The 16,628-nt window shown below is 36.6% G+C and overlaps 1 protein-coding gene across 1 annotated transcript in view; it reads right to left on the bottom strand.

Annotated features, from left to right (window-relative positions):
• Positions 1-16,628, bottom strand: part of TLK1 (tousled like kinase 1) — a 151,880-nt gene that overhangs the window by 101,529 nt on the left and 33,723 nt on the right. The window contains exon 2 of the mRNA XM_007446344.1: positions 6,595-6,713. Coding sequence (XP_007446406.1) covers positions 6,595-6,713 — 119 coding nt within the window. The remainder of the gene's footprint in view (positions 1-6,594; positions 6,714-16,628) is intronic.

Raw genomic sequence — 16,628 nt, 5'->3', positions numbered from 1 at the left:
ATGCATAAATATCAGTTTGAGAGAACAGAAATAAAAAAATGGGTATAGAGTGTCATCATAAAACTAAAACTAGAATATGTAACTTTAAAACATCAGGAAAAACTCCATTTGTCCAATGGAAAGCAACGAGTAGGAGGGAATAAAAGTCAAGTACGATTAGAAGGTATCAGCCAATAGATGGCAGAACCAAGTCAGAAAATAAAAATAATTATAATAAGTATAACGGACTAAACCCACCATTTAAGAGATAAAAATGCTCATATTCCATCAAAAAAAGTTGACATATTGTCTACAAGAAACACACTTAAAAACAATAAAAATTAAAGAATAGAAAAATATATACCTAACATGAACCAAAAGAAAGTTGAGGATGGTATTCTTAAGATTTGAAAAAAACCAAGTATTTAAAATAAAATTATACAGTCATGAAACGAAAAGAAGATATATGCATGTAAAAATATAGCCTCAAAATACATCAAGCAAAAACTGATAAACTACAAGCTGAAATGCATAAAGCTGAAAGGTATACATCAATAATCAGTTAAATACAATTAGGAGCTATTAGATATGAAATGTTTATAAAACAGGCACATTTCAGGATTGATGCCATATGAACTGTATTTTCAAAATGTAATGCAATAAATTATAAGTCTGTAACAAAAGAATAGCTCAAAATAACTAATAATCTAAGAGGAGGGAATATACAAATGTTTATAGTAGCTTTATCTGTAATTCTTAAAATACTGAAAGTAACCTAAATGTTCCTCATCTAGAAGAAATGGATTAAAAAGAACTGTGGTATACTTTTACACACTACTATATAAAAAATAGATAATCAACAAGGACCTACTGTATAGCACAGGAAACTATACTCAATATCTTATAACAACATATAATAGAAAAGAATCTAAAAAAGAGTATATATATATATACATATATATGTATGTATAACTGAATCTGCTGTACATCTGAAACACAACATTGTAAGTCAACTATATTTCAGTAAATTTTTTTAATTGTTGTATATTTTATACAATAGGATACTATTAAATAAAAAGTAACTACTGGTAACATTACAACAACATGAATGAATCTCAAAGAAATGCATTAAGCTAACTTATAAAAAGTCACACTCAAAAGGCTACATATTTACAATACTTACCCCATTTATATGACATGCTTGCAAAGGCAAAACTATAAAAACAGAAAACAGATCAGTGGTTGCCAGAGGCAACCTAAAGGGGGTAGAGTGCAAAAGGACACTGGGGAGTATTTTGGGAACTATTTTATATCTTAATTGTGGTGGGAGTTACACAATTGTATACATTCACAAAACTTATAGCAGAACTATATGATAAAAAGGGGTGAATTTTACCCTATGTAAATTATGCATAACTTAATAAAAACCATGGGGGGGGGGCTCTCATAACCAAACACTTAAAATCTATATATTTTATCGTATGTTAATTCTGTCTTTATATAAATAAATAAATAACCTGATTCATTCAACTCAATAGCTGGAAGAACAGCCACGAAGCAAATCCAAAGTAACAAGTAAATTATGATGACAGAAATCAATGGGGGAAAAAAAAGTGAAATAGATTAAAACCAATATCTGTTTCTTTGATTAGTCAGAGCTCTGGCCAAGAATGAACAGAAAAGAACTGGAAGAATAAACGGAAATGAAATAACAAAGGAGATTTTTTTAAGTGTTATAACCATACACTAATAAGTTTGAAAAGCTTAATTGAAATAGATTAATAAACTAAGTAATATTAAAGAAATTTAGATGGTAGTGAAAGACCTTCCTTGCAAAAAACCCCAGGCCAAGACAATTTTACAGGTAAATGTCTACTTATCTTCCCATGAACATTTTGTACCACATACAGGATGTTGAAAAAACTGAAAATAGTGAAAGAAGCAGCAGTTCATTTTATGGGGCTAGTGTGACACTGTTTTATAAAACAGACAAGGTAGAGTGATGAAACTGTTCTGTATCTTAAAAGGAAAATGGATTACTACGAGTGTACACATTTGTCAAAACTCACTAAATTATTACTCTTCAGGTCTGTGCATCTATTTCTCTTATAAGCATATATGTAAAAATCCTAACTAAAATAGTTAATCATGTATTAAATCCAAAAGTATTTTTTAATATTTATTTATCTTTATTCTTTTGGCTGCGTCGGGACATCGTTGCAGTGCATGGGCTTCTCTCTAGTTGTGGCGTGAGGGTTTTCTCTCTCTAGTTGTGGCGTGCATGCTCTAGAGCGCATGGGCTCTGTAGTTTGCGGCATGCAGGCTCTCTCGTTGAGGCGCGTGAGCTCAGTAGTTGTGGTGCGCAGACTTATTTGTCCCACAGCATGTGGGATCTTAGTTCCCCAACCAGAGATCGAACCTGCGTCCCCTACACTGGAAGGCAGATTCTTTACCACTGGACCACCAGGGAAGTCCCCTAATAAAGTATTTTTTTAAATAGTGTATCAGGGACTTCCCTGGTGGCACAGTGGTTAAGAATCTGCCTGCCAATGCAGGGGACATGGGTTTGAGCCCTGGTCCAGGAAGATCCCACATGCCGCGGAGCAACTAAGCCCATGCACCACGACTACTGAGCCTGTGCTCTACAGCCCACGAGCCACAACTACTGAGCCTACATGCCACAACTACTGAAGCCCGCACGGCTGGAGCCCACGCTCCACAACAAGAGAAGCCACCACAGTGAAAAGCCCGCACGCTGCAATGAAGAGTAGCTCCTGCTCGCCACAACTAGAGAAAAGCCCATGTGCAGCAACGAAGACCCATCACAGCCAAAAATGAATGAATAGTGTATCATAACCAAGTAGGGTTTATCACAGCAATGCAAACTTCAACTTTTTTTAAAAATTTGTTATACTTATTATTTTTAAAACAAACAGAAACTTCTTAACTAACCAGTAACAGAAAAGTTCTTCTGTAATTTGGTCATGGTTATACACACAAAACCTATAACAAACACAACACTTAATGGAGAAACTTTAGATGATTCCTTCTCAACAAGACATAGTACTGAAGCTCATGACCAATATAAAAAAAAAAAAAATTGGGGGAAGATAACTATTTCTCTTAGAGAAACCTAGAGAATCAACAGAGTAGTACAACCAATAAGAGACAAAAGCAAGACTGCTACATACAAGACCAGCCTATAAAAATTTTTAAAAACCCTAGGTCAGCAATAGCCAAATAGAAAATATAATAGAAAATACTTCAGCCACAAAAACTTTAAAGTATCCAGGAATAAGCCCCCCATATTCATAAAAACTAGCCAAGAATTCTTAAGACCTCTACAGAGAGAACTGAACAAATGGAAAGACATTTCATGTACTTGGATGGGACAACCTAATCTTATAGATTTCAGTACTCCCAAAATTAATCTATAAATTCAGTGCATTCAGAATAAAAATTCCATTTGAATCTTTTAAGGGAAAACATACAAATAAGTTATTATAGAAGAATAATCCCCAAATGCTAACAAGCAAATAAAGAGATGCTCAAATTTTATATGAGGGAATAAAGATCCATAAATAATGAGGTCAACCTTACAAAAGAAGATTAAAGGAGAGACTTGCTCTACCATATAAAGAAGACATACCAAAATACAACTGTATTCTTTTTTATGTGATACTGGCACAAGAACACAGAGAGACCATCAGAACATTAGAGAAATCTCAGACACAGATTGGTATATACACATGGCAACTTAATATATGATTCAGGTGCCAGCACAAGTCAGTGGGAAAATATGGATAATTTAAGAAGCATTGTGGAGAAAACTGGTTTACTACATGGAGAAAAATAAAACTCGATCTCTAACAAGACTATGTAAAAGATAAGGCCCCGGACTAAAGAGTAAATATAAAAGTAAAACTGTACAATTAATAGAAGGAGCTGCAGAATATCTTTGTGCCTCAGGGGTGAGGAAGAAGTATTTAACTTTTAGAATATACCATCAGAGTCCACTGGACCCAATTTTAGTTTTTTAGCTTCTTTTTCAAGTAATTCTGTTTATAATAATTAATATTTCAGGATTTTTATTCTTTCTTAGAGATCATCCATAGAATAAAACTAAGATTTATTTTTAATAGAATAAAACACATTCTAGCTTGCAATTAATTACCAGATGTCCACTGGCCTTTCATCAATCTACAATACATTACGGGATCTTACTGATCTTACTTTTCCTCTATTTTGTTATTATACCATCCTAGGAACTCATCATTACTTATCACTGTTCATCAATTATTCCCAACTATGCTAATACAAAGAAAAACCACTAAAATAAAAAGAAAATGGAAGAATGATGGTATGATAGGCAAAATATTGGCCTCCCAGTGATGTCCATGCCCTGAACAGCAGAATCTGTTATTTTACATGGCAAAAGGGACTTGCAGATGTGATTAAGGATAAGAATTTTGAGTTGGGGAAATTATACCAGGTTATCCAAATTGGGGTGGGCCCAATCTAATCACGAGTACTTAAAAGTGAAGAACCTTCTAGGCTATGGTCCAAAACATGTGGCTGCCAAAGAACCGTAAGAGATATACAACATTGCTGCCTTTGAAGATGGAGGAAGGAAACCACCACCCAAGGAATGCAGGGAGCCTCTCAAAGCTGGAAAAGGCAAGGCAAAAAGATCCTTCCCTAGAGCCCCCAGAAAGGAATGCAGCCTTGCAGACACCTTGATTTTAGCCCAATGAGAGTGGTGTCAGACTTCTGATGCTACAGAACCGTAAGATAATAAACCTGTACTGTTTTGAGCAACTTGGTGATAATTTATTATAGTAGAAATAGAAAAACAACACAGATTTAATGACCTAAAAGGACAATGCAATAGTCAAATAAATTATGATCTTTTAGTTGTCTTCTTGCCTTGCCCAAAGTACCACATCATCTTTCAAAAATGTATAAATGACTACGAAACCATCTTTGGAGTCTGATTTTAGCTTTCACTGACTCCAGCTGAGAATTAAGAAATTTTCATTTTCCACTTAAGATAATCAAGAGAAGAAAATGACAGAGACAATTTATAATTATTAGACAAATCAGAAAATAAATACAAAGAGATAACAGCACCTAAAACTGGTGACACTGACTGTATAAATGAAATCTGAGTCTTCAAATGACAGTATCCTAGATGAATTTTCTCAAATTCAAGAATCAATGAATTGGACAATATATTTCTAAGGGGAAAAAAAAGGGAAACATGGTATTCTCATCAGTTAAGTCGTTCAACTGAAGGACTTTACCATGCAATATTCTGCAACAAGAACCTGGACCATTTCATTATGCTCAAAGGACACATAACAATATCCTTCATCTTTTATGATGTTTGTGCACCAAGATTTACTTGATACAAAGTGATTTTTCAGTATGTTTAAATTCATATTAAAATTTCTAATAAAGTTGTTTTTCATTATAGTTTTATTCTTATTGTTGTAAATTAGTAAAATAACAAAATATAAACATAGCAAAAAGGTCTATTTGACCCAGATGGTTAATGGTGACGACTGTTTTTCTTAGGTACAAACCATAAAGCAAAAAAATTGGTGGGTTTGAATACAACAAAATTAAATAGTTCTGTACAATGATGGATACCATGAACAAAGTTAACAGACATGACAAAACAGCAAAAGTTATTTGCCCTGTATGTAATCAATATGGAATAAATATGTAGAATATACAAGGAACATGGGAAAATCAGTTTGAAAAAGAAAGTAATTCTCACAGAAAACTAGGCAAAGAACTGGAACAATTTATAAGACTCCCAAAAAGCTAACAAGCATTGAAGAAATGCTCAAAATAATTGGTGGTACAAGTAAGACAAAGATACATTATTTTGTACCAACTGGACTATCAAAAATGAGGAATCTGGATGATGCAAAGTGTTTCTGGGATATGGAGATATAGAAACAGTTGTATAAAACTAATCTGCTAAGAGTGCAGGTTAGTTTTACAGAACTGTTCTGAATAGCAATCTTGTGCTGTTTATTCAATTTAAATCTATACATACCCTATGCCTTATCAATTCTGCTCTTGGGAATATATTCTAAACAAATGCTCACAAAGTTCCATAAGGGAACAATTACAAGAAATTCACTGCAGTGTGAGGTAGTGGGGAGCTGGAGACAGCCTGATATCTACCACTGGAAGGCCCAACATATACACTATTAAGTTTATGCAGCAGTGAGCAGCAGTGGATTAGTGTACAGATAGAAACACACAATAGAAACATGGGTGTTGGGGCAAGGAAGAATCAAAAACAAAGGACAGGAGAGGTAAAAATTATGTAAATGGGAGAAAGGCAGTACAATCTACCAAGATCCTTTTTATCCCTGAAACCTATAACCTGTTACACTACATTATAACATAATGCCCCAAAATATATTATGCTATACTAGAAATCAGGTATAAAAACACTGGATTTTTTTCTACACATTGTAAAAATTATAATCAGTATAATTTGCTGTTAAGTACGTATGTAGGGATCCTTTACAAAATATATTTTATATCATTTAATACAAGGAAAAAATGTCAAATAAAGATTACAATTTTACTCACTTTAGCTCCAACACTGCAACTGCCCGTGCTCCCAGTGCTCCCACTTGCAACTCCTGTAAATCTAGCTTCCAATAATTCTTGCCTTCTTGGATCCAGACTATGAAGCTCATCCATTGCACCTATTAAGATAAAAAAAAAAAAAGTACATGCACATACATATATATGTATTTATATACACACAGCACAAAGTATGTGTATGTAATTAGTTCAGATGTAAATATAAACTTAGTGAATTCTAAAAACAAATGAAAGTAAGGACTTAAAGATTTTTATAATGTCCACAATTATTTATCAAAATAATCTATGGTGATGGTGGATTTCCAATACTTTTTTTTTTTTGGGGGGTATGAGTGTCTCTCACTGTTGTGGCCTCTCCCGTTGCGGAGCACAGGCTCCGGACGTGCAGGCTCAGCGGCCATGGCTCATAGGCCCAGCCGCTCCGTGGCACGTGGGATCTTCCCGGACCGGGGCACGAACCCGTGTCCCCTGCATCAGCAGGCGGACTCTCAACCACTGCGCCACCAGGGAAGCCCCTCCAATACTTTTGACTGCAATCTACATTAAGACATATATTTTCACCCAAATCAGTACACACATACATACATATATTAAAAGTTCCACAAATACTTCTTACAGTATGCAGTACACTCCAATATTTTCTACTCTATTCTAGTCCATTAAAAAGGAAAAACACTGATTGTGAGCTATTAAACTGATTTCATGAGCCATTAATGGACCCAGGTCCATAGCCTGAAAAATACCACTTCTCATAATGCAATCTCACTATTCTAAGCTGATACAGAATTTTGGCACTAAGTGGTATTATTACTTATTTTGCTTTATATATACTTTATCTGACTAATTTCAAACTGGGAAGATTCTTATTACTATCACATCCCCAAAAATTTTTGTACAGTTGATAGTTTTCAGTTTCTATCAGACAGAAAACACACATATATCAAGCAGATAACTGAGGTAATATCTATTATTAAACAATAACCCTGAAAATTAAGGGGGGAAAATGAGTGCCCTCCTGCAACTGCTACTATGCAAACTAAAGCACCACAAATTCTAGTTAAAGTTCAATTAAACTCTTAAAAATTATTTTATCCATGTCTGCTAATTCTCTACTGAAAAAACCTTAGAACTGACATAAATAATTGATTCTCAAAGGGAGTAGGGAGGATATTATCAGAATTCAGGATTACAAATAAATTACACTAGACCACTTCCATGTACCCTGACATTCCTCTCCTAAAGGTTAAGAGCTATTCCTATAGATATTACCCTTTAAAGTTCCCTTCATTACCTTCTATCTTCATCTGGATAGAGGACTACATGGATAATGGCCATCCTTCCATGTTTATTAGCATTCCTGTACCTGCATATATCTTCCCTGGCCATTCCTCATTCTTCCACCTTAGACAAAAAGGTAGCTACCTTCAAAAAACTAAAGCCTTCGGTTCTTGCTTTTGATCCCATTCCTTCTTGATATTCAAGGAATCTTGCATTTGCATGTAACCCCCCTCTCTCTTGCATCTTGTCCCTCCCTGCCTCCTTCTGCCTTGTTTATGTCTCTAAAAAGGAAAAAACAAAAACAAAAAAACTTTTGCTTGAATTTCATGCTATTAATATTATCATTTAATCCTTTCCTTGAACTAGTGATTTATAACCCTATCCTCCTTAGGTCCCTGAAATCTGGTTTCTATTATAAGTATACTCCTGACAGTGTACTTTCAAGTATCACCAGGACTTCCAATTTTTTTCTGATCCTGCTATTACATCAGAAACAGTCATTGCCAGATGATAGACAGATAGATAAGAAGAGCATTTGCTCCAAGGCTCTGAATTTTTTTTCCATTTTCTTCCTAATGTTTGACAAGCAGAAGTGTCTAATTTTGGCGAAGTGAAAATTATCTAATTTTTCTATTTACAGTTATTATTTTTCTATTCTTTCCAAGGAAACTCTGCATGTCCCAAAGTAAAAAACATAGTGGATTTAACCAAGATGGCGGAGTAGAAGGACATGCTCTGCGAGAACACCAGAATCACAACTAGCTGCTGGACAATCATCGACAGGAATACACTGGAACTCAAAAAGATACCCGGAGTAGAAGGACATGCTCTGCGAGAACACCAGAATCACAACTAGCTGCTGGACAATCATCGACAGGAATACACTGGAACTCACCAAAAAAGATACCCCACATCCAAAGACAAAGGAGAAGCCACAATGAGATGGTAGGAGGGGCGCAATCACAGTAAAATCAAATCCCATAACTGCTGGGTGGGTGACGCACAGACTGGAGAACACTTATACCACAGAAGTCCACCTACTGGAGTGAAGGTTCTGAGCACCATGTCAGGCTTCCCAACCTGGAGGTCTGGCAATGGGAGGAGGAATTCCTAGAGAATCAGACTTTGAAGCCTAGTGAGAAATGACTGCAGGACTTCAACAGGACTGGGGGAAACAGAGACTCCACTCTTGGGGGACACACACAAAGTAGTGTGCATATCAGGACCCAGGGGAAAGAGCAGTGACCCCTGGGGAGACTGAACCAGACCTACCTGCCAGTGTTGGAGGGTCTCCTGCAGAGGTTGGGGGATGGCTCTGTTTCACCGTGGGGACAAGGACACTGGCAGCAGAAGTTCTCGGAATTACTCCTTGGCGTGAGCCCTCCCACAGTCTGTCATTAGCCCCACCAAAGAGCCCAGGGAGCCTCCAGTGTTGGGTTGCCTCAGGCCAAACACCAACAGGGAGGGAACCCAGCCCCACCCATCAGCAGTCAAGCGGATTAAAGTTTTGCTGAGCTATGCCCACTAGAGCAACAGTCAGCTCTACCCACCACCAGTCCCTTCCATCAAGCCTCTTAGACAGCTTCATCCACCAGAGGGCAGACAGCAGAAGAAGAACTACAATCCTGCAGCCTGTGGAACAAAAACCACATTCACAAAAAGACAGACAAGATGAAAAGGCAGAGGGCTATGTACCAGATGAAGGAACAAGATAAAACCCCAGAAAAACAACTAAATAAAGTGGAGACAGGCAAGCTTCCAGAAAACGAATTCAGAATAATGGTAGTGAAGATGATCCAGGACCTCAGAAAAAGAATGGAGGCAAAGATCAAGGAGATGCAAGAAATGTTTAACAAAGACCTAGAAGAATTAAAGAACAAGCAAAGAGAGATAAACATTAGAGTAACTGAAATGAATACTACACTAGAAGGAATCAATAGCAGAATAACTGAGGCAGAAGAACGGATAAGTGACCTGGAAGGCAGTATGGTGGAATTCACTGCTGCAGAATAGACTAAAGAAAAAAGAATGAAAAGAAATGAAGACAGCCTAAGAGACCTCTGGGGCAACATTAAACGCAACAACATTCGCATTATAGGGGTCCCAGAGGAGAAGAGAGAGAGAAAGGACCAGAGAAAATATTTGAAGAGATTATAGTCGAAAACTTCCCTAACATGGGAAAGGAAATAGCCACCCAAGTCCAGAAAACGCAGTGAGTTCCATATAAGATAAACCCAAGGAGAAACACGCCAAGACACACAGTAATCAAATTGGCAAAAATGAAGGACAAAGAAAAATTATTGAAAGCAGCAAGGGGAAAATAACAAATAACACACAAGGGAACTCCCATAAGGTTAACAGCTGATTTCTCAGCAGAAACTCTACGAGCCAGAAGGGAGTGGCATGATATACTTAAAGTGGTGAAAGGGAAGAACCTACAACCAAGATTACTCTACCCTGCAAGGATCTCATTCAGATTCGATGGAGAAATAAAAAGCTTTACAGACAAGCAAAACCTAACAGAATTCAGCACCACCAAACCAGCTCTACAACTAATGCTAAAGGAACTTCTCTAAGTGGGAAACACAAGAGAAGAAAAGGACCTACAAAAAAGAACCGAAGGGCTTCCCTGGTGGCGCAATGGTTGAGAGTCCACCTGCCGATGCAGGGGACACGGGTTCGTGTCCCGGTCCGAAAAGATCCCACGTGCCCTGGTCCAGGAAGATCCCACATGCCGCGGAGCGGCTGGGCCCGTGAGCCATGGTCGCTGAGCCTGCGCGTCCAGAGCCTGTGCTCCGCAACGGGAGAGGCCACAACAATGAGAGGCCCGTGTACTGCAAAAAAAGAAAAAAAAGAAAAAAAAAGAAATCTTCCAACAAACAGAAGTCCAGGACCAGACAGCTTCACAGGTGAATTCTATCAAACATTTAGAGATGAGCTAACACCCATCCTTCTCAAACTCTTCCAAAAAACTGCAGAGGAAGGAACACTCCCAAACTCATGCTATGAGGCCACCATCACCCTGATACCAAAACCAGACAAACATACTACAAAAAAAGAAAGCTACAGACCAATATCACTGATGAATATAGATGCAAAAATCCTCAACAAAATACTAGCAAACAGAATCCAACAACACATTAAAAGGATCATACACCATGATCAAGTGGGATTTATCCCAGGGATGCAAAGATTCTTCAATATATGCAAATCAATCAATGTGATACACCACATTAACAAACTGAAAAATAAAAACCATATGATCATCTCAACAGATGCAGAAAAAGCTTTTGACAAAAATTCAACACCCATTTATGGTAAAAACTCTCCAGAAAGTGGGCATAGAGGGAACCTAACTCAACATACTAAAGGGCATATATGACAAACCCACAGCAAACATCATTCTCAATGGTGAAAAATTAAAAGCATTTCCTCTAAGATCAGCAACGAGATAAGGATGTCCACTCTCACCACTATTATTCAACATAGTTTTGGAAGCCCTAGTCACGGCAATCAGAGAAGAAAAAGAAATAAAAGGAATGCAAATTGGAAAAGAAGAAGTAAAACTGTCACTGTTTGCAGATGACATGATACTGTACATAGAGAATCCTAAAGATGCCACCAGAAAACTACTAGAGCTAATCAATGAATTTGGTAAAGTTGCAGGACACAAAATTAATGCACAAAAATCTCTTGCATTCCTATACACTAATGATGAAAGATCTGAAACAGAAATTAAGGAAACAGTGCCATTTACCATTGCAACAAAAAGAATAAAATACCTAGGAATAAACCTACCTAGGGAGACAAAAGACTTGTATGCAGAAAACTATAAGACACTGATGAAAGAAATTAAAGATGATACCAACAGGGCTTCCCTGGTGGCGCAGTGGTTGAGAGTCCGCCTGCCGATGCAGGGGACGTGGGTTCGTGCCCTGGTCTGGGAAGATCCCACATGCCGCGGAGCAGCTGGGCCCGTGAGCCATGGCCGCTGACCCTGCGCGTCCGGAGCCTGTGCTCCGCAACGGGAGAGGCCACAGCAGTGAGAGGCCCGCATACAGGAAAAAAAAAAAAGAAAAACAGAATTACTATATGATCCAGCAATCCCACTACTGGGCATATACCCAGAGAAAACCATAATTCAAAAAGACACATGCACCCCAATGTTCATTGCAGCACTATTCACAATAGCCAGGTCAGGGAAGCAACCTAAATGCCCATCAACAGACGAATGGATAAAGAAGAAGTGGTACATATATACAATGGAATATTACTCAGCCATAAAAAGGAATGAAATTGGGTCATTTGTTGAGACGTGGATGGATCTAGAGACTGTCATACAGAGTGAAGTAAGTCAGAAAGAGAGAAACAAATATCGTATATTAACACATGTATGCGAAACCTAGAAAAATAGTACACATGAACCGGTTTGCAGGGTAGAAGTTGAGACACAGATGTAGAGAACAAACGTATGGATACCAAGGGGGGAAAACCGCAGTGGGGTGGGGATGGTGGTGTGCTGAACTGGGCGATTGGGATTGACATGTATACACTGATGTGTATAAAATTGATGACTAATAAGCACCTGCAGTATAAAACAAACAAACAAACAAAAAAACAATACTAAACTTTCTTTGGGTTATTTGTATGGAAATATGTTAATATAATGTTTCAGACATTACATGAAATTTCTAAAACTCTTATATGTTCTGGTATAATGTTATAAATCATAATTCTAGTTATTACTTTAAAATGTATATCTCAGAAATAACTAAAAAAAAACCCATAGTAATCTTTGTAAGTTTTATGTTTTTCTGCTTAGGTCCATGATTTATCCTAAATTAATATTTGCATATGGTATGAGGGCAAGGATTTTTTTCCATGTGGTTTTCCTGTTTTATTAACCACCATTCACTGAAAAGCAAAAACAGCAAAATTCTGCATCCACCAATAAACAGCCTTTGTGGCTCTGTCAAAAGTCAAAACATATATATATGATCTAGTATAAAGACAGACATATAAACCAATGGGATAAAATAGCGAGCCCAAAAATAAGAGCACCAAGACCATTCTGTGTGGAAAAAAGCTTTTTCAACAAATGGTATTTGAAAAACTGGATATCCACATGCAAAAATGTTAAGTTGAACCCTTACTTTAACACCGAATACAAAAATTAACTCAAAATGGATCAAATACGTAAACATAAAGACCTAAAGCTGATATCCTTAATATCATTAATCACTAGGGAAATGCACATTAAAACCACAATGAGATACCACTTCACACCCATTAGGATGGCTATTATCAAAAAACAGACAATAACAAGTGTTAGCAAGGATGTCGAGAAGTTTGAACCCTTGTGTGTTGGTGGTGGGAATGTAAACTGCTGCAGTCACTCTGGAAAACAGTATGGCAGTTCCTCAGAAAATTAAACATAGAATTACTACATTATCCAGAAAGTTCCATCTCCGAGTGTGTGTATGTGGGTGTGCTTCACCCCCAAAGGAAGTGAAAGCAAAGACTCAAATAGATATTTGTACATCCATGTTGATAGCATTATTCCCAATAGCCAAAAGGAAAGAGCACCCTAAGTGTCCACCAACGAATGAATGGATGAATAAATTAAATGTAGTATATACATAAAATGGAATACTATTCAGCATTAAAAATGAAGGAAATTTTGACTAGAACACAGATGAACTTTGAAGACATTATGTTAAGTGAAATATGCAAGACACAGAAGGACAAATACTGTATGAACCCTTGTGTATTGGTGGTGGAAATGTAAACTGGTGCTGTCACTGTGGAAAATAGCATGGCTATTATACTAGAGTCCTAGAGTAGTCAAATTCACAGAGACAGAAAGTAGAATCATGGATGCCAAGGGCTGAGGGACATGGTGGAATAGGGAGTTAGTGTTTAATGGGTACAGAGATTTGCTCGGGAAGATAAAGTTCTGGAGATATGGTGGTGATGGCAGCAGGACAGTCAGAATGTACTTAATGCCACTGAACCATACATCTAAAAATAGTTAAAATGATAAATTTTATTTATGTATATTTTACCACAATTCTTAAAAAATAATTTTTAAAAAAGAAAATGATAAATTGGATTTAATCAAAAATTTGAATTTGCTAGTTCAAAAAACACGGTTATAAAAATGAAAAGACAAGCAAGAGACTGAGAGAAAATGTTTACAAAACATGTATGTGCTATATATACTATGTCCACTCTTTGGCTTGGAAGCTGGTTGCTGGCCCAAGAGACTAGCAGGAAAGATGAGGACATTAATCCCTACTTTGACTTGCACCAGCTAACAATGTGGTATTTTGTTTCCCATTGTTTTTGTTTCTTAGATGTATAGCTTCTTCTCCATGAGGTCCTAGAGGAAGCTGTACATTCAAGGGAAAACAAAACAAAACAATTAGCTTCTAACTGAAAACCCTTACTAGGGTTCCCAACTCCACTGTAGTCCTTAACACCTTCTAAGAAGTTTTTGTGATATTTTAAAGAGTCAGTATATCCAAAAGACCCTGGTATAACTCCTGGCACATAACAGATGCTTAACAAATATTAGCATACCTGTCTAAAAATCTACCTAACCTTGAATACTAGAGCCTTGCTTCTCAAAATGCAGTCCACTGACAGCAGCATCTGTTATCACCTCAGATGCTTATAAGAAAAGCAAAATCTTGGGTTCCACTCCAGACCTACCAAATCAGAATCCATATTTTAACAAGAGCCTCAGAAAATTATGTACATTCAAGTTTGAGAAGCACTGCTATAGAACAGAGGATACCACAAACTTTGGAAAGAGCCTAATCATAAATATTTTAGTCTCTGTAGGCCACTGGGCATAATCATGTAGATGTTTATATAACAAGAGAGAAAAGCTTCCCACAAACTTTTTGTTGACAAAATTTAATGATGTAATGGGACTTCCCTGGTGGCGCAGTGGTTAAGAACCCGCCTGCCAATACAGGGGACACAGGTTCGATCCCTGGTCTGGGAAGATCCCACATACCGCGGACCAACTAAGCCCATGCGCCACAACTACTGAGCCTGTGCTCTAGAGCCCATGAGCCACAACTACTGAGCCCGTGTGCCTAGAGCCCATGCTCCACAAGAGAAGCCACCGCAATGAGAAGCCCGCACACCGCAACAAAGGTAGCCCCCACTCACCGCAACTAGAGAAAGCCCGTGCGCAGCAACGAAGACCGAATGCAGCCAAAAATAAAATTAATTAATTAAAAAAAAAAAAAGAAATGGCAGTGACCTGCCCAAAAGCCATTCTATGTTAAAAAAAAAAAATTATAAAAGACCATACCATCCTTAAAGAATACCCCATCTCAAAATACAACCACCTGTCTCCTAATTATGCTATTCTTACTGAACTGCTCCCCAAAATCTATTGTAAACCCAAAACTTCACATAAAACATATAACAAGAGATGTCACTACTCAAATTAGAGATCAATCACATCCTATTTTATGAAGAACAATTTTAGGAAAACAACATAAATAAAACCACAATTTGACCCATTAGAGCAGTCTGTCATGGCCCCTTCTAATAACTTTTTTTTCCTCTCTCCTTCTCTTTCACACACTCACAAACTCACTCAATAAATGTTAATTATTATACAAGTATGGCCTCCCAAGGTGGTCAGTCTAAAAAAGGACACATGTATTTGGACATATTAGCAGCTCTGGTTGGTCAACATTACTTTATAGTTATAGCACCTTTTTTATGACAATGAATCAATTTTTCATTATTTCATTTTTAAAGTACCTTAAGTCTTCATCTTCCTTAGCAGAGAGTCAAAACAAAATAAAAATACCTAGAAAGCATGTTTTCAAAAGGTTAAAACCAGAATACCAGTTACCAAAAAGAAATGAGTTTGTTCAATAAGACCTTTCTAATATTAGATTCAACTGCTACTCAGCCATTACTTCATTTTTTTTAGATTTAAAACTTCCTTTACTCTGAAAATACTTTAATTCATTCCAGGTTTTAATTGTTACTTTTCATATTACGTATGATAAGCTGATTTATACAGAACAGTAAAGTCTTTCTTCAATTAATACTTTCACATTATGCCTGACAAGGCAGAGATTAAAAACAGAAATACCATAATAAAGTTAGAAATTATTTCAACAAGATAAAATATTCCATTTAAATCATTTCTTTTCATTAGTTTTTAAAATGCACTTGAAAGTATAGGAAACTAAAAGAATTCAACAAGTTTACACTGTTTAACACTCCAAAATTACTTGTGACTCGTCTTTAAACATCCACTCTAACATGGTTAATAAATAGAACATATCTATGTTCATATACAGTATTTTGTATACTTAGTGGATATACTTATTATTTTTGTTGACTACATTGTAGTTCCTCATTTATTCCACTGTCTGATCTCCTATTTAAAACCAAATTTTTTGGCAGTTAAATGAATATGTTAAATGACCTATCACAAGAGCAGTCCAAATTCCAATTTCTAAAATACTACCTAAAACAATGCATTATAATAAACAAGGATAAAATATTCTAAATGTTTATACATTTCCTAATATACTTTCTCCCCCAGGAATCCAATAAAAATACCACCCACATTTTTTATAATTATTTAAAATATTAACATTTGGACATTTAATTCACTTAAAATTTAACTGTACATATCTAGAATTTTTTCCAAAGGGAAATATCATACAATTTCTCACAAATTTAACCTTTCCCTA

Source organism: Lipotes vexillifer, unplaced genomic scaffold, assembly GCF_000442215.2.
Source record: "Lipotes vexillifer unplaced genomic scaffold, Lipotes_vexillifer_v1.1 scaffold2000, whole genome shotgun sequence".
NCBI lineage: Eukaryota > Metazoa > Chordata > Mammalia > Artiodactyla > Lipotidae > Lipotes > Lipotes vexillifer.
Note: the sequence above shows the minus strand (reverse complement) of the source record. Positions and strands in the feature narration are given on the sequence as shown.